Source organism: Macrotis lagotis, chromosome 2 (genome assembly GCF_037893015.1).
Source record: "Macrotis lagotis isolate mMagLag1 chromosome 2, bilby.v1.9.chrom.fasta, whole genome shotgun sequence".
Classification (NCBI taxonomy): domain Eukaryota; kingdom Metazoa; phylum Chordata; class Mammalia; order Peramelemorphia; family Peramelidae; genus Macrotis; species Macrotis lagotis.
The window spans coordinates 187,903,466-187,927,158 of record NC_133659.1 but is presented as its reverse complement, the minus strand read 5'-3'; the positions used below and the strand labels follow the sequence as shown (position 1 = coordinate 187,927,158).

Genomic DNA, 23,693 nt, shown 5'->3' with positions numbered 1-23,693 from the left:
GAAAGAAAAGGAGAGAGAGAGAGAGAGATAGAGAGAGCTTTCTCTCTAATAGAAGGTGAAACTTCTTGAGAACAAGCCTGCTTCATTTTTGCCTCTGTATTTTGCTAAGCATTTCTATATTTATCAAAGTATCTTGAAAGAGTAGTATAAATTCTTAATACGTGCTTATTGTTGAATTTTTCTCTCTTGTTTGCTCTCTTTCAGAAACAGCATTTTTGGTCATTTAGCAAATCATGATTTTAGAATTCTGGGAAGCCATTGGGAAAATTTGCCTGAGACCCAATGGAATTTTATAAAAATACACATGAATACTCTTGAATGAACAGCACCAAAAAACTGTATTAGCCATGCCAAGGAAGTGAAATGAGTTTGTTTTGAAAATTAATGAGAGTCAAAGAACACAGGAAAGCATTAAGGAAAGAAAACACCAAAACAAGAAACAAGAGAAGGATGCTTGAAGGGTGACCAGTGGGGATGTGGGCGTTTGGGGGCTTTGTAGCTCTCATGAGAAGGACTGTTTGTTTTGAAGTCCATGGACCAAATCAAGGTTCTTGTTTCAGTGGTTTGCACCAGAATGTTTGCTTCCTTGATGAGAGATGTCTGTACTGGATACTCAGACTTGGCATCCTTCAACTGTACAAATCAAGCAGGTTGTGCAGGGTTCACAGCTATTGTCAGGGATTGAGGATGAGGAACATGGATTGCAGGGAAGTCTGTAGACAAATGATTTTAAATTATATTTAAAGGGAAGGAGGTCAGTAGAAATTTGCATAAATGAAGGGAAATACCTAAATGAGAAAGATGGTATTGAATTTCACAGTAGAAATTTTAGGCATAGAAAATACATTTAGAATAGGAATAGGTTTGAAAATTTCCTTTGACTCAGTGATGCCATTACTGGATTTAAACTAGAGAGGGTGCTGGGCCCAGCAATCAGGAGAACATTAGCTCAAAACTGACTTCAGACATTAGTTATGTGACCATGGGCAAGTCACTTAATCCTGTTTACTTCAGTTTCTTATCTGTAAAATGAACTAGAGAAGGAAATGACAAACCATTCCAGTATCTTTGCCAAGAAAACCCAAAATGGGGAAAATGAAGAGTTATGACTGAAACTGAGACAAAATATATTCTCATCAAATGGAGAAAAGTGAATGAATTGTGTCATGAGAATTTAGTATTTGGTAAAGAAGAATGAATATGAGGAATTCAGAAAAAAATATGTGAAGACCTAAATGAGTGATAAAAAGCAAAGAAAAAGAATAATGTATAACATTATAAATGAACACAGAGGTAACAAAACTGATTAAATGCAGTGAATAATATTAGTATCATACTATCAAAGTTTTTTTTGTTTGTTTTTTGTAAGGCAGTGGGGTTAAGTGACTTGCCCAAGGTCATATAGTTAGGTAATTATTAAGTGCCTGAGGCTGGATTTGATCTCAGGTCTTCCTGACTCCCAGACCAGTGCTCCATCCAATATACTATCAAAGTTAAAAGCAGACACTCTTCATATCAATTAATTAATTATAAAAATGTGATGTGACCTGTAAAATTACTAACAATCACAACATGAGGGGTTTTGTTTAAAATTTTTTACTTGCATTTATATATTCATTTCTTAGGACAGTGTCTGGATATACTATGTCCCTAGCAAATGTTTTATAGATCTCCTCTCTCTCTCTCTCTCTCTCTCTCTCTCTCTCTCTCTCTCTCTTTGTCTCTCTGTTTTGACCATTCTCTGTCATTTCTCCTCTTTCTGTCTCTGTCTCTGACTCATTCTCTTTCTCTGTCTCTCTTTCTCTCTTGTGTATCTATAGACATATATCCTATGAGACAACCAGTAGCTTTCTCCTCATGGATGTGGGTAAATGGTCAGCTTAGACAAAGCTCTTTGATAGGATTCATGTCTTTTCAATCTCATTGAAATTATTCAGAAACTGGCTTCTTGCTGATCTGATTACACCTACTTGCAGTCTTCACTTTCCAGCAGGTTTTGGTAGGTGGCAATCTCACACTCAAGCAGCGCCTTCATGTCCAAGAGGACCTCATATTCTTGGTTCTGCCGCTCCAGGTCACAGCGTATATCAGCTATCTGGGTCTCCACGTTATCAATCAGACATTGCATCTGGGCCAACTGAGTGTTATATTGTGCCTCTGTTTCTGCCTTGGTGCATTCCAGAGATTCTATCTGTATGGGAGAAGAGAGAGCAGGAAAAGTGAGCTAGTTAGCTGAAAGGTCAAGTAATTTGGACTCATCTCCCCTCTTTGGATTTCAGTTTCCTTTTCAGTAAAATATGATGATTGAGCTAGATGAACTCTAAGGCACCTTATGGTTCTATGATGCTGGTCATGTAGATTTATAATGGAAACCATCAATATATATTATCTCTCCTTTTAAAACTGTGAGCTCTTTGTCAGCAGGGATTGCCATAATTTCCCTCTTTGTATTTATACACCCAATACTTAGAACAGTGTTCGGTACAAGGTACATGCTTAATAAATGTCCTTTTCATTCATTCATTCATTCATTCATTCATTCACCCATCCATTCATTGATTCAAGAATCTTTATGTTCTATAGTATTTTTGAAGCCTGTTAGGTTATTCTGCTTAATATTAACTGATACTTATACAACACATTTGAAGTTTGCAAAGCAGTTTATGTGCTTCATATCATTTAAGTCTCATAATAATTTTGTGAGGTAACACATATTTATAGAAGAACTGAACCTCAAAGAGGTGACATTTTCTTTCCTCATGGGTTATCTATAACTTATGAGTGCCAGAGACAAAATTCAGACCTGGGTCTTCTTGACTCCATGATCAGGATGGACTAGTATTCTATTATTTGGGAGAAAGACATACATTCTACTATCTTTTTAAAATTACATAGACTACTATTTCTTTTTTGTTTGTGGGAAAGGCCAAATTTAAGTGATACCTAAGTTTTCTGAATTTCAAAAATTTTCAGAATTTCATGATTCAAATTCAATCAAATAATTAGGCAAATATTTTTAAACTTCACAAGAATAAAATCCTTGCCTTATTTATAATTTGTACTTTTCCTAGAGTCTAGAACCCTTGATATCCTTGATCAAAATTTGTTGCATTAATGAATAAATAAATAAATGAAGCATTTCCTTTATGCAGAACTCTGTATTAGATGCTAATGAAGATACAAAGATAAAAAATCTAATAAATTAAGAAGTTTTAGAAACTCATTGGTGGTATTTCATCCCTGGAACACTTCTCCTCATCTATACTTTTGAGTTTTCCTGGCTTCAAGTTTCACCTTCTGCAAAAAATCTTTGAAGATTCCTCTTGCTTCTTAGAGTCAGAAAAACTCATTTTCCTGAGATCAAATCCTGCCACTTAACTAGCTATATGACCCTGGGCTAGTCCTTTGACCCTGTTTGCCTCAGTTCCATCATTTGTAAATGTGCCAGAAACCTCTCTGGTTGACAGGAAAACCCCAAACGAGGCAATGAAGAGTTGAACATGACTGAACAATAACTTGAAACTAGAGATAACAAGTGTCTGGCACCCTTAGTCAAATCCTATTGCATTAGGACTTTGAGTAAAATCTCCCAATCTGTCACAATACAATTTGTCATCAAAATGAAGTTATAGGTTTAGGAATTAGCCCTACTGGGGTTATTCAGTTCCTTTGATATCTGTCTAATTTCAGACCTGGTATTTACTCTGTAGACTATCATCCACCAATGTTGTAGAATATGGTTTCTAGGGACTGCAGTGATTTAGGTCCTCTGTTAACCTAGGCAATTCCATTGATCTCATTCATCCTTCTATGGGGTATCAGTGTTTATATGTCCCATACCAGGCCATGCTGAGCTTGGAGTTCAATATCCAGAGCATTTGCTGTCCTCTTCAGCTCAAGAATCTCTGATTGACAGCATTGGAGCTCCTCAGAACTGGACAACTGCTGCTGATTCAATTCCTCTGTCTGAAATACAGTAATGATTTAAAAGGGAGGACAAATGCTCCCAAAGGGCGAAGAATATTAAAGCATGTCCTGTAACCTTTGCTTAGCTTCTGACCTCATGTACTGACCTGAAGGGTGAACCATTGCTCAACATCTCTGCGGTTGTCAGCAACCACTGCTTCATATTGGCACCGCATATCATCCAGGACTCTGTTCAGATCAACAGGTGGGGTAGTGTCCAGCTCTATACTGAGGCGGTCCCCAAGCTGTTCCCTTAATACACTGACTTCCTAAAATAAAGGAAGTTAGAAAGGTGACAGTGGGATCAAAGATCATTGTTTAGCAGTTATCCCAACACAGCAAAACTTGTAATTAAAATAGCTGCTGGTGTTAATACAGCATGTGTTCCAGTTCCATATGTTCAGAAATAGGTAATTTTCTTTCACACTATCTAGTAGTATTAATTCCTGATTTTACTTTCTTAATTCCATCAAGCAGAATGAGAAAAAAATTATTCTAATAGTACCTCAAATTTATAAAGCACTTTGAAGTTTTTAAAGTACTTCTTAACCATTATCTTAGTTGATCTGTGTAACAACCCTGAAAAATGAATGCTGGTATTATCCCCATCTTTATGGGTGAGGAAGTTGAGGTTTAGAGTGGTTAAATGGCCTGCCCAGGGTCCTACAGCTATACTTTGTCGGAAGTAGGATAAAAATCTAGGTCTTCCCAATTTCAAGTCCTGAGCAGAAGGTAAAGGTTGGTCTTGAAGACAGAGAAGATCTGGGTTCAAATCTAGTCTCCAACACTTGAATGAACACTAAACAAGACATGAAATTTTTTTGAACCTCATTTTCCTCATCCATAAAATAGGTACGTGTCTCTCAGGATGTTGCGAGGATCAGATGAACAAATGCATTTAAAACACTTGGCACATGTTGGAATACCATGTAAATGTTAGCTGCCATAGAGAGACGTAGCCATGGACAGGCATGTGTTGTATCTCCTCTGTGTCTACAAAGGGTATGCCATTATAGCTAAAGACCAGAAATGTCAGAAATCAACTGGATATTGAAAGTGCTTTCCCCATTTTATTCTTGATCAGTTAGTTTCCTCACATGCTCATTATACATTTTGTGACATTAAATCTATCATTTTAATTTGGCTACTCATTTCACTGTTCCTCCTTCTCCTCCTCTCCCTTCGCATGTTCCCCTTCTTACTTCATTATGATTTTTCTTAAGACAGAGCAGATCCTCCTTCAGAGATTCTGCATGAGCTTCTAGGTCACATTTGCATAGGGTCAAGTCATCTAAGATTTTTTGGAGGCCATTGATGTCTGCTTCTACTAGCTGGCGAAGAGACAGTTCAGTTTCATACCTTTAATCAGGAGAGAAAAATTTAATTTCATTCTATTATTATTCTTTATGAAGTAACCTACTCAAAATCATTTAGTTGAGGGGGCTGAGATAGGAACAAACCTCAGGTCCTCTGACTCCAAATATAGACTCAGATAGGAATGAACTTTAGGGTTTTTTGACTCCAAAGGTAAAATCAGGGAATGGATAACTTAGTATATAGATACACAAGTTATGTATGTTGGAGGTAGGAGTAGGTTCTTCAAGCCTGGTCCCCCTTTCCAAGCAGGGGATTAGGTGGAGCATTGTATAGAGTTTTCTAAGTTCCTAACTTCTCGACTCTGGGCAACTCAAACAAAGTCACAAAAAGAGATATCTGTGTACAGTTTCTTCATACTGTAAGATGGGAGTAAAAATAAGATGTGAATAATGACTTGGGAGGGTCATTATGGGGATTGAATAAAATATATATAAATAATTAGCCCAATAACTGGAACATATATAAATGTTTATTCCTCCCCCTTGCCTATGCCATGCCACCAGACTTACTTTGATCTAAAGTCATCTGCTGCCAATTTGAAGTTGTCAATCTGAACAGCCAACCTAGAATTCTCTGCCTTGGTACACAAGATCTGAAAAACAGGAGATTAAATAGTATCAAGCATTTGAAGGGAATTCCTACATCTATTCCTCTATAAACTTATGATATTTGGTAGTAGTGGGGTGTGGAAGGGGGATAGGGATGGTGATTCTTTGTGTTTCTTGGGAAATATATTGTAAAAAATAACAAAAAATCTAGGAAAAAATTAGGAAACTGCATAGTTTCACTTTTATTTTCATTTTTAAATTCACTTTATTCTTTTTCTCTGAAAAAAAGAAAGAACTAAGAATCTGGAGCTGAACTAAGGAAGTAGGAAGTAGAAAACATTTTATTCATTTAACTAATTCACTATATTTATAAATCCATTGTCTCTAATATATAAAAACCCATTGTCTCTCCTATGTAAATACCCATGTCTCTAAAAACCCTACAGCAGTAAAACAGAAATATTTTCTTTCTAGGAGTTTTAAAAGGGATTTTAAAAATGTTATCATTCAAGTCTTTAAAGAATGACATTCTCCTATAATTTCCATTACTACAAATTTTATCCCTCTGAGAAAGGAATAGTGTTCCTAAAATTCTAGATTTAGAGCAGGAATGAGCTTTAAGAGGCTATCAAGTCCAACCTGTCATTTTAAAGATGAAGAAATTGAGACACAGAGAAGTTCATTGATTTACCAAGGGTCACATGTCTGAGGTGGGCAATTAACTCAGCTTTTTTCTGACTCCAAGTCCAAGTAGTAGTAGCAGAAGAAGCAGCAGCAACAACAGTAATACTAGTAGCATAATTTATGTAGTGTTTTAAGGTTTGCAAATCACTTTACCATGTCATCTCATTTGATCTTTCATAAAATATATTGATAATATTCCAGATTTCACTATTAGGAAATGTTTTTAGAGCTCTCTCCCCCACTATCCTTTTCTCTATTCATTGATAAAGCCGTCCTAGTCTCCTTTAACTGAATCAAAATATCAAAACAGATTGAGCCTAGGGAGAAGGGAAGAATAATTGAACAACAAACCTTTTGTTGCAAATTTTCAATCATGTTAAAGTAACACTGGTAGTCTGGACACACAAGAGGGACTTCTAGCTCACACTGCTCTTGGATTTTGCACTCCAGGGCTGCATTCTCTTGTTCCAGGCCTCGGACCCTCTCCAGGTAGCAGGCCAGTCGGTCATTCAGGAATTGCATGGTTTCCTTCTCATTGCTATTGAAGGCTCCTTCCTCACTCCAACCATAGCTGCCCACAAAGTAAGGGATGCTACAGCTTCCAGGTATGTAGCAAGTTGCTAGGCGACTTGTGGGCTGACTGGACCTGGAGAAGAATGTTGGGGTTTGGCATCTGGAAGTGGGGAGGCAGAGAATCTCAGTAGAACAGGTTGAAACTGAGGGACAGTCTGATGCACCAGAACAGGACTCAGGAGTATCACTTTTGGGGGGGCATTCAGAAGTCATAGTATCAGAAGAAAGGGCTAGGATTGACTGCTAGACTCAAGGTACCCTCACTTGGTCTTTTCCTTCCTCCTTGAGATTTTTATATAGCCTCTCCAGGGCTGTTGACAGAATGCTCAGGATGTTTGCTTAAGCTCTGTTTATACTACTAGCTTTCAAAAGAACATTTCATTAGTTTGTTGTGTATTTACAATGGAAGAGTTCCTTGTCTCATTAAAAAGGTCAAATTCACATTAGTGAAGTAGGGCCTATCAAAGTGTCTCTGTGCCAGTGGGCCGATAAAATTGAACTCGGGTATGTGAGAAAGAAATGTTTTATATTGAGGTATCTTTGTCATTGGCATCTAGGTTTGAACTATAAGGTTTTGTAAGTAAAGTAGCAGAAATTAGTTATTTTCTCTAGGATAAAAATATAAAATATTTACCCTAGTATTTAAGGCCCTTCATAACTTTGCTCTAGTCTACCTTTTCAGATTTATTTTCATATTACTCCTCTTCATGTATTCTATAGCCCAGAGATATTTGGTCAATTTGGTGTTGTCTAAATATGTCACTCCATCTCCCATTGTCATGTCTTTTTACATAGTGCCCCTCATCCCTACTGTGCCACCTCTATGTGGCCTTTCCTGATTCTTTTCATTCTGAGTTGGCAGTACCCTCTTTTCTTGATGTTACTTTGTATTAATTTTTATGTACATACCCCCTCCCCATTCTTCCCTTTAATATAATGTCCTTGAAGGGAGGGTCTGTTTTAGGTTTTGCCTTTATATTTTTAGTGGTCACTTAATAAATTCCTGTTGACTGATTAATGACTGAATGAATGATAGGTCCATTTTATATAATCACCTCAGGAATTCTAGAGCTTAAAGGAAGAGAAAAATCTTGATCAACAAATAAATAGGGTCTAATTTGATTCAAATAGGAAATGGAGAACATAGTTATATACTTTATAATCTTTTGTGATTGTCTTAAATGACAATGCAATGTCAAACATTCATGTTAATGAAGATTGGCAGAAGAATCTTTCAGATTATTACCATTTTTGCTGAGCTGTTCCATCTCACCAACTATAAAAATAAATTTTTAATGAGATTAGAAATCCTTTTACTAGCCTCCTGTCTTCCTGGGGAAGAGCAGGCTTACTAAAGGAATGAGGTGTGTTGAAGTGTGCTTAGCTTAGGAGGCATCTCTGCATGATTGTCCTATCATGCTCTGTACCTGATCAGAAGGTCAAATTACATCACTGATGGCTACCTCCTAAGCTGATGACAGCTAAGTTTATATATAGATCAAAACACAAACAGATGGTCAGGAATTTTGCTTCAGTCTGCTGATTTGCCCAAACTGAGCAATTTGCTTTAATTCTCCACATTCCTATTGTTTCACAGAAGGATATTATAGTTGGAAGTCAATTCAGTGTAGCACACTGCAGTCTTATTCTAGTGTTCTTTATTATGGAGCAGGGCAGGGGCTATGTTGTTTTTGTTTTTGTTTTCCTAGATCTTTGCACACAAAGACACTTAATGTTCATTGGGTTGTTTCTGAGTCAGCTCAGAAAATGAATTCCTTCTTAAGAGTCTTCTAAACTCAAGTAGGATTTAGTCTTATATTTGGAGTCATTCCAAAATGCCATCAGGACCATTAATGGCTGAATCTGTTTTTCTGGTATTTATATAATCTTATTGGTTGATGTCCACAGTAGATACTGATAAAATGAGGATAAATATTGTGCAATTTAGTGTGGGTAAAGGGGACAGAAATGACCAGTGGAAGTTCTACTTCTTTAGCTTTTATATTACTCTGTTTTCTGCATCCCTATTTGGAAGCTTTGGATGCTTCCTGGTGTGAAGGATGCTTTGTAAAAACTTCTCAAAGTATAAACCCACCCCTCCCAGAGACCAAGGTGGTTTGGGTATGAATATGCTCTTGGATTTTGAGGAGAAATGTGGTTCTTCTCCCCCCTCCAATCTTCTTGATAAATATCATTTTTTAAAAATAAGATTGAGTATATGATATCAAATCAATAATCAGTGGAACTTGATAGGAGAGAACAGTGGAATGGAAACTCAAGCTGTTAGTATTAGACAAGAAGGTCACTGTCCCTTGGGGGAACTCCTAGAATCCTGAGAAGGAGATATAGCCAGTCTTCTGGAAATAGGACTGGTCAATGTAAGTGGGAATTGCGATAAAGACACGCAGGCTATTTTAAAAACCATGGAGGTTTTTAAATCCCATAGGGGTTAGACACATTCTTCAAAAGAGTTGAAATACCAGTACCAAGTAAGCACTTTCCCTATTGTTTTAGAATCAGCAATCAATCAATGACTTAAAAAAGCATTTATTAGGAACCTATTATATGATTATTCCTGAGATTATAGACTGAAGAATTGGAAGACCCCTTAGAGAGTATCTAATTCTAGCTCTGTTTTATATTTATTTTCTCTCTAGCATGAATCCAATATTCTAAATTCTTTTCTATGTTATCTGAGAGGATTTTCTTTGGAATCCAACAAGAGAGGATTATAATAGTCTTTGTTTCATTTTATTAAAACATAACACTTAGAATTTTGACTATGGAAAAGAAATTCTGCAGTTTGAGATTATGTCTAATAGTTGCCACATAAAATTGACTTCATAGTGCTTGAGAGATTTGTGACATGACCTTTGCTGACTCTGATTTTGCATCCATTAAAACATACACAAACATACCCATACGCTTACATATACATATATACAATTTCTGTCATTACATTTAGAATAAAAATCAAAATTTTAACAAGGGCAAGGCAACTTTAACTTTGTTTCAGGTAGTCAACATCTAAAGAAGTATTTCCTCTGGTTTATTATCCTTTAGCTAGTGGTCCTTTAGCTTGAAGTCTGACTATCTTTGCTTCCTCATGAATGTCCCCTTAGTCCCCAAAGGGTCCTGCCATCTAGGAACTCTCCCTTTCAAGGCTTGTCTTCCTCGACCATCACACTACCCTTCCTACTACCTGCCCCCTTGCCACCTCCTTCTGGAGTTTCGGGGGGGTGGAAGATATGTTTGGTTTTTGTAAAGTGATTAGCCACCACCTCTTTCAGGACAATTTCTCATGACCCAAGTTAATTGTCCTCTTCTACCATCTCAGCTGAATTGACCCGATTTCAAGAATATCTAGTTATGGCTCTGAATAAAAACAAAAAAGAAACCAACTCAATGAATAGTGATAAGGTTTAACTTTTTACAAAGCTCAGATGATTAAAACCCAGGTGTCCAACTTCCAAGTAAGTCCTTTTGTGATTTTAAAAACATAAAAGCAAAGTTAAGAAGGTATAAGCTCAGGGGCAGCTAGGTGGTGCAGTGCATAGAGCACTGGCCCTAGAGTCAGGAGTACCTGAGTTGAAATCCTCAGACACCTAGCTAGCTGTATGGCCTTGGGCAAGCCACTTAACCCCATTTGCCTTGCAAAAAGCAAACAAAAAAAGAAGGTGTAAGCTCCTTGAGGATAGGGATTGTTCTGCTTAAATTTTGATTGGCAGATCTCAGGAATGCCTAGCATATTGTAAGCACATTAATGCTTATTGACTTGTTAAATACTGATATTTAAAATTAGTCTTGGCTTTAAGGTTCTTTTGACAGGTCCTCACAATGTTTTCTATAAATTTTGTTTACTTATAACAACTATAAATCTCCCTATTGTACCATTAAAAGATAGTACAGACATCCTGGAAGAAGAGGAGTATTCCCATGTTTTATGGAAGATTGTAAAGTCTGCTGATAAGGCACAAAGAAGGCATAAATATATTAAGTCAGAATGGAGCACTCGTTCTCCCCTAATAAGACTGTGACTTGAAGCACCCTGAGAAGAGGGGTACTTCTCTAACAGAACTGCGGTAAATATCAAGACATCTTGAATGAGTTTTATGGCATTAAGTTATTTTTTGGACCCACCAATAATTTTATGTCTTTTGTCTCACTTCTATCAATAATGCCCTTTTCCCAAATCTCACTTAGGGTTTGGTTTCTAACTGGGCTCCCCATGCATGCATGACCACAAGCCTAGAGAACTAATAAACACTTAAGTTAACCTAATTCCATTTGTTCTTTCTTAGGACAAAACTCTGGAAGTTAACATATGTTAGCTTAATTCCTTTTGTTCCTTATTAGGGCAAACTCTGATAGTTAACATATGCTAGCTTAATTCTGTTTGTTATTTATTATTTATCATAAGCTGATGGACCATGTTGTTTTTGTAAAAATTCTTTCTTCATATTGGCAGTGTTTTAAAAGAAATATGATTCTGGAGTCAGATGGGTTTAAATTCTGGTTTTTCCTCTTATGATCTGTGTGACCTTTGAAAAATTTGTTAATTTCTCTAGACTTCATTTCTCTTATCTGCAAAACAAGGAATTCTTAGAGATGATTGATTTAGAGATTGAAGGGATCTGATAGTCTATAAAATCAAGGTTAAGTGATTTTCCTAGGGCTGTAGAATTAATATGTTTGACGAGAAATTCAAACACAGGTCTTTTTGACTCTATGCCTATAATCTCTCCATTACAGTATTTGTATTTGATACTTCTAAGTACATTTTTAGCTTAAAATTTTTATCTTCTGAAGTAGTTCAGTGTATAGAGCACTATGACTATGGTTAGGAAGACCTGAGTTCAAATCCATTCTCAGAAACCAGTTCTGTGACCCTAGCTGGACAAGTCATTTAATTTCTGTTTGTAAGAGTTTCCTCAACTGTAAAACGGAGATTAATGACCATACCTATCTCAGAGAGTTGTTTATTGTTATTATTCAGTCATGTCTGACTCTTCATGACCCCATATGGGATTTTCTTGACAAAGATACTGGAGGGGCTTCTAATTTCCTTTTCTAGTTCATTTTATAGATGAGAAATTTAGGCAAATGAAGTTAAGTGATTGGCAAATATCTGAGGCAAAATCTGAATTTAGGATTTCCTGACTCCAGGCCTAGCATTCTGTCTACTGTCCTATCTAGTTGCTCCCAGAGTTGTTGTGAGGATCAAATGAGATAATATTTGTAACAATAACAACCCAGCACAATTTTTGGTACATAGTAGGCATTATATAAATGCTATTCTCTTTCTATGGATTTTGTTAGAACATATACATGTATAAAAATCTTAATGTGAATTAGTTTTATGCTTACTAATGATGCAAAAGACTTTACTGCAGGTTTAAGACCTGCCCATGTTACAGAATACAAGTCTAGAAAATATGCCCCAAATGATCCAGTGAGTCAGTAACCCAAGATTTTAAAGAAAATTCATACTGGACTCTTGAGTAAGTGGTCTAACAAGTGAAAAAAATGTTTTTTCTTCAAAAAATACAAAGAATACATCTTTAAAACTAATTATTAATAATAAATATATCTTTCCTTTGAACTAATTTCTGTTTATAAGACAGTAATGATTAGATGTGTAACACAATGTTTATATCCATGCAGTTTATAGTAAGAATGTCAATATTGACATGGATCATGATGTCATATAGTTCAGTTTCTCTAACAATGTCTCAGCTTTTTAACTATTGGACAAGGACTTGCCATTTAGCATAGTGTGCAATTAAATTAATAGATGGTCTAAAAACCATATGATCCTCAGCACCTTCAGATTCCCTGTCCACTGTTCTGCTACCAACACTTAGGAAGTCATAAGGGGATTGCACATAATTATTAAGCATCTGCATTAAAAAGAAAGAGGCATCCACATAATGGATAAAGAACAAGTCTCCTAGAGTGCTTCTGAGGATAAAAGAAGACAAAAAAAGAGCAAAAACAAAACACTATATTAATGATAGCTAAGATTATTTTCTCATGTATAATGGCCTTATGATCCTGAGGAGTCAATGTGGTCATTGTTCTTTATTCCTTCACTAGTGATTTATTTGTGTTATCTCAGGCAGGTCACTTTATTTTGATTGATGCAAAGATTTTTCTTACAGTTAATACATCTCAAGCAACCCATATGACTTATCTGAAAATTGAATCTGTTCTGGTTAATCAGTTACTGTTTTCATGTTCCTTTGATTGAATATAGACATTTGGGGGAAGAGTGATATATCTTTTTCTGATTTCAGGGAATTGCTCTTGTTTGCTTTCCCCCTCCTAATTTGGAAAGCCCCTAATTTTTCTTCCAGTTCGAAAACACATTACCTAATTTTGTATCCTGGTTAATTGTTTTCTTTTAATTATTTGGTCTTATTCGATTGTTTCTAATGCATAAAAATCAGTCCCCCTGCAGTCGGGGTCAGTGCCAAAATTAAGGAAGACTTGGAACCAATTTTGTGTGCAATTGGCATGCACTGCTTATTAAGTCAATTAGCTTGAAATCTGGAACCTCTGTTTCTTTGGTTTTTTCATCGTTCACATGTCACATTAGCAAAGTCAGTATTTGAATCTATGTTATCTGACACTAAATCCATTTGCTTTTCCTACTGCCCTACAAGGTCTTTTCCCCTATGTTAAGAAGTATTCATTTGAGCTTAGATTGATTAATGGATGATAAGGTTAAGAACCTCGGCTTATGCATGGAAATAGTCCAGCAATGTTTAAGTTTTGCTGTCTTTAGTATAGTAAATTAATGAGAGTATCAGGACAAGGGAAAGACAATAGGACTTAGATCTTGAAGGGTCCCTGGGAAACATACAGTCCAAACTCCACATTTTGCATAAAGGGAAACTGAGGCACAAGGAGAAGCAACATATATAGTCAAATAAGTTATCTTGCCGAAGTGATATTTGAATCCAAGCCTTCTAATTAAAAATGAAGAGCCCTTTCTAGGAGTATTGAGGAGCATAAAATATATCTCATCAAAAGTCTTGCTAATAGGCAAAGCCATATCCATTTATTCAAATTTTTCTAAAATGAATATATTTAATCATTTAATTTTTATGGTCTTCATATTCCTTATCTGTAAATTGGGGGAAGTTTTCCTGCTTTATATATTGCATGAAAATATTATTTAAGAATCAAACATGATATTGGAAGGCTATGTTATACAGTAGAGGTAGTGCTGAAATTTGAGCTAGGAAAAGCTGGGTTTGAATCCTTACTCTGTCATCTACCATCTGTAGGAAAATCATTTAAATTCTAATCTTTGTAAAACTTAAAACACTGTGGTGAGAATTACTTACTCTATGTTAAAGTATTTTGGAAAGTATAAATTAGTACACAAATGTAAGTTATAACTGCTCTTTTGTAAAACTTGCAGATTTATCTAGAGCAGTTGAATTGACAAACCATATTTGATTTATTGGATTATGATAAATCCTAGTCAATTCAATTACTCTTATTAGAGAAATGCATTGGATAGAACATATAAAGTTTTTTAGCTTGAAACAACAAATCTAGTTTTTCTATTTTATTTCAAATATGACAGATCTTCACTTTTTCAGTTTTTTTGATAACTAGTCATTATTTCTTGTCTAGACAGTTGTAATAATCTCCTGTTATAATTGTCTCCCCTCTCTCAAGTTTCTCCTTTTCTAAGTTAATATCCATTCAGCTGCCAAAGAGATTTTTTCTAAAGAATAGGTCTAACCACATCACTCTTTTGTCCAATAAATAAAAACAATTACTTTTTGCTTCCAGGATCAAATATAAACTTCAGTCATTTTTCAAATTGTGTTTGACTCTTTGTGATCCTATTTGAAGCTTTTTTGACAAAGATACTGGAGTAGTTTGCTATTTCCTTCTCTAACTCATTTTTATAATTGAGGAAACTGAGGCAAACAGGGATAATGACTTGCCCAGGGTCACAGAGCTTGGGTTTTTTCATTTCTTTTTCCTTTTCATGTCATTTTCCTTTAAATGACACTCTTAGACATTTAAAAGCCTACACGACTTAGCTTCAATCTACTTTTCCAGGCTTAATAAATTACTCCTCTACCCATTTTCTGATCTAAAAAGCTAAGAGGGACTTATTCCTTTTCTTCAATAACTTTGATCCATCTCCTATCTCTTTCTTTTCAGGGCTGGAATATGTGCTTCCTTCATTTTTCCTTCCTTTTTTTTAAAAGTTCAACTCCCAAAGGTCTTATGTGAGACCTTTCCAAATCTCTCATTTGCTAACTCCCCTATATATGTTACATAGAAAGCAATACACTAGGGCTTAGTTGATAGAAACCTGGATTTTAAAGCCAGAAAGACCTGGATTCAAGTTTTATCTTTGACACACACAGACTTTGTGGTCCTGAGCAAGTCACTTAATTTCTCAATTGTCTAGGCAAATTATATGACTGTAAATTGGGGAAAAGAGATGTCAACTTACAGAAGTAAACCCAGTAATCATACTAATGAAATTATGGTATAGCCTGATTCCTAGATTTTGAATATATTTAGATGTTTGCATATTTTCTGTCTTATTAGAATGCAAACTCTATTGGAGACAAGGGATATTTCTTTTTGCTTTTATCTCCTCAGTGTTGATAACAACTATTGGTAATAGAACCCTAATAAATACTTATTTATTGATTTCCACTCCTACAAATTTAGAACCATTATATATATATATATATGTATGTATATATACATATATACATACATACAAACACACACACACACACACACACACACACACACATATATATATATTAAATGATACTGTTGGAAAATAGGGAATACATACAATAAAAATACAAAAATAATTTTTTAAAACTCATAGACATTTGTGCTATGCCAGAATGGAAAATAAAGTTTATTAGGAAATTCACAAGGAAATTCTTAGTATCTAGGAAGACACAAAAGACTGTAAATGAATCCCCCAAAGCATCCCAAATGAAGAATCAAACACATCAATCTGAGAGAACTGAATGGCCTTAGAAGGATAGGTGATATTCACCTCTCCATTTTCCAGGTTGTCATTTGGGTCTTTGAAATTCCTTTGCATTGATGGTGAAAGTGGTTCTGCCACATCTGGTCCCCATCTGAACATCTGATGAAATTGGTTGTGGTTACTGAAGCAGGTCAATGAAGGATAGGCATATTGTAGGTGTTGCCTGGGCAGAAGTAGACAAAACTCAGCAGCATGGGGGGACGCAGGGTTCACCAGGACAAGGCTGGGTGTATGTGGTCAGGTCAATGTTCTCCAGGCTTGGACTGGGATGGGAAGAATTGAGCAGGAAGCATGTGGGCACACAAGGCTGAGGGATGTGGCAGGGAGGTGGGCAATTGTCACAGCAGGTGGGCTCCAGCAGCCAAGTGGTATGTGGGCAGGTGCTGGGCAGGCAGACTCCACATCGGCAGCACTTGTCAGAAGAGCAGATGGTGGTGGCGGGTCCAGTGGGGACACTGCAGCAGCAGTCGTGGCGGAAAGACATGGTATTGGGAGTTTGTTTTCTTGCTTAGTAGGAAAGATGAGTATTTCTGATGGTTTGAATTTCTCCTCTCTTTGTGGGGCTCTTATATACCCTCCCCAGGAGGGGATAGTCCAATCCCAAGGCTTCTTTCCTTGTTCCTGTTTGTTTTCATAGATCTATTATCTCTTGACTGATTTGACATTTAGATGCCAGTGAAGAGTCTTCATTCTTGGTAATTACATTTTATTTGAGTTCATTGCTAAATCTTAACTTGTTACTCTTGCCATTTGTCATTGGGAGTAAAGTTTTATGAGATACATCAAAGAATTTGCCATTACAGCAATTTACCCAACAGTCCTGATGAGAAACATTGCAAGTGACTCATACCTAGAGAATGTTCCCTAAGGTGCTATTTGTATCTTCTTTTTCAATTTAACTTTGACTATTGAGTGGTAGGGAATGAACTTGTGTTGTTTTCATAGAATTTTCTTTTAAATATTATCATTTTGAAATGAACAAATCTCAACAAACTTTGCCTACTTTCTTAAGAGCAAGGATGATTTTTGGTGACTTTCTTTTGCCTATGGAAATCTGTTCTCTCTAGACTTGATCTGTCCAGTTGCTTCAGTTCAGTATATATGTCATTGAAGAGAGGTGAAAGAAAAATAGACACTTTGGTAATGCTGGAGATGTGAGAATATAAGCAAGATTTTTTTTTGTTTTTGTTATTTACTGTGTTTCTTGGGTAGGCTGGGGGAGGAAGTAAGGAATAAATGGGAATTTTAGGTACTGTCAAATTGACCTTCAAATCATTTCTTAAAATCTTTGAGTGCTTAGAGTTGTGCACCTGCAACTTCTTGACAAAGAGGAAATGTCTAAAGATGCAAAGACAAACATGGAACAAAATTAAGTGAATGGAAATCTATAAATTTACCTATCTTCTTCCCAAAAACCCAGTTTGAATTTAGGAAATACTCACTGAATAAATGTTTGGTGACCTAGATTGAATGAAGTAAAATGGGTAATGCCTAAATAAATAACTTAGAGGGAAGAAGCCAGATGTTTGAGTCCTTCCTTGGACAGGCACCCCAGCAAGCATTTTTATGATTAATTTATAAAATACCTACTCTGAGCCATATACTTTCCTAACTGCTGGAGATGCAATGCAAAAATGAAACTTTTCCTACCCTCAAGGAAGTATGGTCTTGGTGGTGATGGCATGGGATAGCATGGACACAGATGAATAAAATAAAATATATACATAGTAAATATTCAAAGTAATTTCAGGAGAGGAGAGAGCACGAACATTTTGGGGGTAGGTGAGAATCAGGAGAAGGGTGTGACTTTTAAACTAACTTCTGAACAGCTAGTTAGCTAGGGATTTATACCTAGGATTCATGATATATACAAAGCTCTGGATTTTCTCAGTGCATTGTATACCAGATCACTTTCCCTTTCATGTGTTTGATTTTTCCTGCTATGTAATAAACATTTTTTTCAACACCTACTGTGTAATGTGCTGGGTGATCAAATCAGTTAGGCTCATCTGTTTTCACATACAAGATACTCTTTAGAAGAGAAATTTTAGCAAGTAACACAGTAACACAGTAACCTCATGGCAGAAATAACATTATTTTCTCTCTCTAGAATGGCACATTGCCTTTCAAACAGCTATGTCAAGATATGCAATTGTCCACATTTAAATTGTAGAAGAATTATGCTTATTATCACTTGCTGTAGGCCTTAAGGCACAAAATAAAATGTAAATATATAATCATGGTTTTATATATTCCTATCAGTTTTCATTGAATTCTCTGGGAGTGTTTATAAATAATAATTATTTCTCATATGTAATATACTAACTTAGAGTTGAGTATTACTCTCTTTATTCATAAAAGAGGAGATTGAGGCCTCAAGAGGCAAAATACCTTGCCTGAGGTGACCCAATGACTCATGGTTTGAAAACTAAGAATAGAATTCACAAGACCAAACTCCCCTCTGTTGTGGTGTGAAAGGTAAGCAAAAAGTCTGCATCACTGATGGGAAGCAAGATTATATATTTTTATAAACAAACTTAAAAGGAAAAAAAAACCTTTCTGCTTTCTCTTTCAAATCTATGTTTATTTGTATGATGGATCAATTCTGGACAAAAGGATAAATTTCAAGCCCTGGAGATATTGTTTCTGTATCAAAGGAATTAGAAGTCTAATTATCATCTTGGACTTGTCTAATGATCATTAGTTCTCTCATTTCATAGTCTTTGAGGATTGAGTTACAAGAATAGGGAAGACCTGAAAAGGCATGGACTAATTTCCAAGCATAGGAAGAAAGAAGTAGAAGCAGACACACTTGCTAACAGTAGAATATATCCTAATTTATGTGTAAACCCCACCCTTATTATTATATTTATTCACTTCCAAGGAGATATACTATTAAGGTTCATGAAATAAGCATAACACATTTAGAAAGAATATAGGAGAGTGTCTGATGAATGGTAGGTATTAGTAAATTCTTATTTCCTTCCCTTTCCAAGAGATATAATTTTCATGCTTTTTGGATCATAGAACCAGAAGGAAGTTTTGAGGTCATAGGACCATAGGATCATAGTCTCAGACATCTAGCTTAACTTCCTCTAATTACAGATGAGTAAATTTATGGTCTGGAACTTAGGTTTTTTTTTTACCTAAAATGACATAATTAAGATGTAGCAGAGACAAAATTTGAACTAAATCCTCTAGCTCCAGATCTATCATTCTTCCCATGTTAACAGTGACTTAGTTCAATTCTCCTATTTTTCAGGTAAAGAACTGAAATGTGGTAGTTTGCCCAAGATCACCAAGAAAGCAGAGCCAATATTTGAATCCGGGTTTCAATTCAAATTCAGTGTTCTTTTTATGATACCATTCTGGGAAATGGTACCTTGAGGCACAACTTGAGGGCAGTTAGGTGGTATAGGGGATAGAGTATTGGGCTTGGAATTAGGAAGTTTTATCTTCATGAGTTCAAATTTGGCCTGAGACATTTACTAGTTCTATAACCCCAGGTAAGTTAATTAACCCTTTTGCCCTATAAAATGAAAAAGAAGAGCAAATGACAAACCATTCTGATATCTTTTCCAAGAAAGCCCAAAAATGGGATCATAAAGCGTCAGACATGACTGAAATTCAACAATCAGAACAACTCAACTTGAGAATGGTATAGAGCATCTCTGAGCATGCTTTCTCAGTCTCTCCACATTCATCCTTTTCTGCTTCATGGTGACTCATCATAAATTTAGTCCTAGTGTCTTCTTGATTATGTCTTTGTCTATGACCTAAGACTTAGCTGAGTGGAATGTTTGCAAACATTGCCAGTAGAGGGCCTTCAGGATGGCACATTTGGTAGTTGAAGCAGGTGTTTGAGATACAGAGAATATTTTTTGGCATGAATCACTATTAGCACAGCAGTCAGAGTTTCATTCCCCATTTGGCCTGTCCTCTGGGACCCACAAGAATTTTTTACATTGTATATAGAGAGGTCCTCTCTCCTGCATTGAGGGTTCAAGGAAAGTTGTGCCATCACAGTGATCTTGGGGTGAATGATATCCTAAAATGTTTCCTATGATTTGATTAGAAAGTATAGGGTTTGTTCAGTAGTTTTCAATCATACCTCACTTTTTGTGACTCCATCTGGGATTTTCTTGGCAAAGATACTGGAGAGATTTGCCATTCCCTTCTTTCACTAATTTTATAGAAGAAGAAATTGAGGCACTCAGGGTTAAGTATCTTGCCAGGGTCACCTGTGTTACCAGGCAATGATGGGTTAAAATAGAAAGAAAATTTCTGCAAGAGTCAATGTATTCTTATCCTAGTTAAGTATTGATTTCATATCTATAGTCCTTGATTAACTATACTGCTGTGGAAAGAGGGCTGCATTTGAAGTCAGAAGATATGGGTTAAGCTCCCAGCCCTTCCCTTTGCTCTTTGTATGACTTTAGATAAATCACTTCCTCTCCCACAGTTTTAGTTTCTCATCTGTGTAATGAAGGGGTTGGATGAAATGACCACTGATGACTTTTCCAGCTCTACATCTATATCTATGATATATTAAAGAAGGGAACTTGGTGTTGCACTATAAAAATGTAATATTATTCCATTTTCCAGGTCTTAATTACCTAAGACTAAAATTGATTCCACTCACAAAGATTTTATTCAATTCCATAAAGTATATGGTTTTGTGTTTTTATACATGATGAAAAATCAATGAATATTAGAGCCAGAATGAATGTTTCAAGATTATTTTATAAGTGTATGATGGATGAATAAGAGTGATCGATGCTTAAACAAACAACTCATATTCAGAAATAGGTTATATACCTTGCTCTAAACCGGGGATTTAGCAAGCATGTACTATCATTAATTTATGAAGCATCTATGTTCTGTGACCTAAAGTCAATTATTTCCAGTTTACTCTGTCTATGGCTTGTTTGCATATAGTTAATTGCAGAGACTGTGAACTCCTTGAGAGCAAGGACTTTTCCTTGACTTTCTAGTACCTGGTTCATAGTTTGCATTCTAAAAACCAGCTTTTGATTGACTAATTGAAGTGAGTTAGGGATTCAACTCAGATGAAGAAACCAAGTCTTCTGACACTTTATTCCAGCATACTTTATCACATTTCTGATCTTTGAAGTATCTAAAGAAACCTAAATATCACCTTATGATCTTAGGAATTTGTTATTATCATTTTAACGTACTTCAAATAGTAATGATGATAATAATATTAATGATTATTTACATAGTATCAACTATGTTAAATATTTTTCAGTAATATCTCATCTGTTCTTCACAATAACTACAGATGGTAGATGTCATTATCCTCATTTTACAGTTGGGGAAACTGAGGCAGATAGAGGCTAAATGACTCACATAGTGTTACACAATTAATAAACATCTGAAGCTAGATCTGAACTTTGATAGTTTATGCTCAGTGCTCTATTCATTGCACCATCTAGCTGCCATAATAATGTTTGTCCTTCATTTTCGAAGACCATCTTCATCAGGGAGGTGATGTCATGACAAGCAAATTTATTGGATTTGAGTGAGTGGGTACTGTATTAAGTCACAACTTCATTTTCTCCTCCAGAACCATCGGAATCCAGTGGTGAGATATGAATCAGGATGGTTGGAGATGGTCCTGGATATGAAGGAAATCAAGTGACTTGCTCAAGGTCACACGCTAGTAAGAGTCAAAAATCTGAGGCCGTATTTGGACTACCATCTTCTTGATTCCAAGGCCAGTGTTCTATCCATTATGTCACCTTGCTACCCCCATCCACTGTGCCACCATCTAGCTGCTATAACTAGCCTATGAATATCCTCTTTGATAAATTAATGTACTTCACTGTCAGACTCCAAACTATCTTTTCACACTTATTTCACATTACTGTCCTTCATACTTTCTGTAGTCCATTTAAATCACCTACTTCAATCATTAAACATTTATTAAGTTCCTACTATGCACTAATCTCTGAGAATATAAAAAAAGAGACAAAAGTCAGTTCTTGCCCTTAAGGAGCTTAAATCTTTTGTTGTTGTTATCATTTTTAGTTATGTCCAACTCTTTGTGACCCCTTTTGGGAGCTTCTTGGCAAAGATATTGGAATGGTTTGCCATTTCTTTCTTCAGCTCATTTAACCAATGAGGAACTGAGGCTTACAGGATTAAGTGACTTGCCCACAGTCACATAGCTAGGAAGTATCTGGGACTATCTTTGAAGTTAGATCTTCCTGACTCAGTTTTATACATGTTGTCACCTTCAAATCTTTTCATAGGCTGTCCTTCATACCTAACATGCATCCCCCCCAACCCCCCTGGCCACATCACCTATTAAAATTTCTAGCTTCATTAAATGTACTCAGGTGTCACTTTGGGAAGAATTTTCTGACTCTATTTTGTTGCTATTTATGTTCTGTCCTTCAAATTATTGTATATAGGCTTATCTGAAGTTTTGTTCTATATTCTATCTGTTTTTTTGTATGATTCCCCAAATAAATATAAGATGCACAAGGTCAGGGCCTGATCTTTGGTTTGTCTTCATAGACTCAGAGTCTAGCACAGCATCTTGTACCTAGCAGATGCTTAATGAATGTTATATAGATTTGATCAATTATTCTAATCTACACTGCTCTAGTAATGGAAGTCTATCTTGTTTCTAAATCTTTATAAAAGAAATACAGAAAATCTGAAAATAAATGCTTGAGAAATCAAATTTATTTGGAAATTCACAAAGAAACCCCAACCTTTGACAAAAGCATTCAGGACAGGAAAGACAACCCAAGGAACAAATTGACAAAGAAACAATCTGAAACATTAAAAATTTCAACAATATTTGGATTCAACCAGCCAGTGCAATAGCTTATCATTCACATTCCTCCAAGTTGCCAAAGGAGGTATCTTGTTTTCCTTTTTATTGATGATAAAAATGTTCTTTGCCACATCTGGCATTCTAATATCTGTTGAAGTTCATTGGGGTTACTAAAGCAGCCCAATGTATGACTTATAAGTGTCAGACTCTAGGCAAAGGTAGACATCACTCAGCAGCATGGGGGGATGCAGGGCTCACCAGGACAAGGCTGGGTGTGTGTGGTCAGGTCAATGTTCTCCAGGCTTGGACTGGGATGGGCAGAATTGAGCAGGAAGCATGTGGGCACACAGGGCTGAGGGATGTGGCAGGGGGGTGGGGAGCTGTCACAGCAGGTGGGCTCCAGCAGCCAAGTGGTGTGTGGGCAGGTACTGGGCAGGCAGACTCCACATCGGCAGCACTTGTCAGAAGAGCAGATGGTGGTGGCAGGTCCAGTGGGGACACTGCAGCAGTAGCCATGACAAAAAGACATGGTGTTGGGAATTTGTTTTCCTGCTTAGTAGGAAAGAAAGATGGGTATTTTGATGGTTTGAATGTCTTCTCTCTTATATATTCTCCCCAGTGGGTGTTGACCAGGGTATGACTTCCTGTCCCCAATTTTCTGTCTATGTCACCTTCTTTCTGTGAG

The 23,693-nt window shown here is 36.2% G+C and overlaps 2 protein-coding genes across 2 annotated transcripts; both read right to left on the bottom strand.

Moving 5' to 3' along the window:
• Nucleotides 1-210: 210 nt before the first annotated feature.
• KRT40 (keratin 40) lies at nucleotides 211-7,376 on the bottom strand. The gene is made up of 7 exons (XM_074223950.1): nucleotides 6,927-7,376; nucleotides 5,853-5,935; nucleotides 5,169-5,325; nucleotides 4,074-4,235; nucleotides 3,841-3,966; nucleotides 1,971-2,191; nucleotides 211-713 (listed from the first exon to the last, which is right to left on the bottom strand). Exons 1-7 carry the CDS (start codon nucleotides 7,359-7,361, stop codon nucleotides 614-616), a joined length of 1,284 nt encoding a protein of 427 aa, XP_074080051.1. The 5' UTR covers nucleotides 7,362-7,376; the 3' UTR covers nucleotides 211-613.
• Nucleotides 7,377-16,049: 8,673 nt separating this feature from the next.
• LOC141511343 (keratin-associated protein 3-3-like) lies at nucleotides 16,050-16,692 on the bottom strand. Its single transcript, XM_074220566.1, has one exon. The coding sequence runs from the start codon at nucleotides 16,682-16,684 to the stop codon at nucleotides 16,385-16,387; it is 300 nt and encodes a 99-aa protein (XP_074076667.1). The 5' UTR covers nucleotides 16,685-16,692; the 3' UTR covers nucleotides 16,050-16,384.
• Between the last annotated feature and the right edge of the window lie 7,001 nt (nucleotides 16,693-23,693).

Bases quoted from the DNA above. Each gene is read 5' to 3' on its own strand.
- LOC141511343 (XM_074220566.1), bottom strand. From the start codon at position 16,684: ATGTCTTTCCGCCACGACTGCTGCTGCAGTGTCCCCACTGGACCCGCC.
- KRT40 (XM_074223950.1), bottom strand. From the start codon at position 7,361: ATGACTTCTGAATGCCCCCCCAAAAGTGATACTCCTGAGTCCTGTTCT. The intron at 5,936-6,926 runs GTTTGTTGTTCA...CCTGTTTTTCAG, and splicing joins TTGAAAATTTGCAACAAAAG to ATCTTGTGTACCAAGGCAGA. The intron at 3,967-4,073 runs GTCAGTACATGA...ACTGTATTTCAG, and splicing joins AGCAATGGTTCACCCTTCAG to ACAGAGGAATTGAATCAGCA.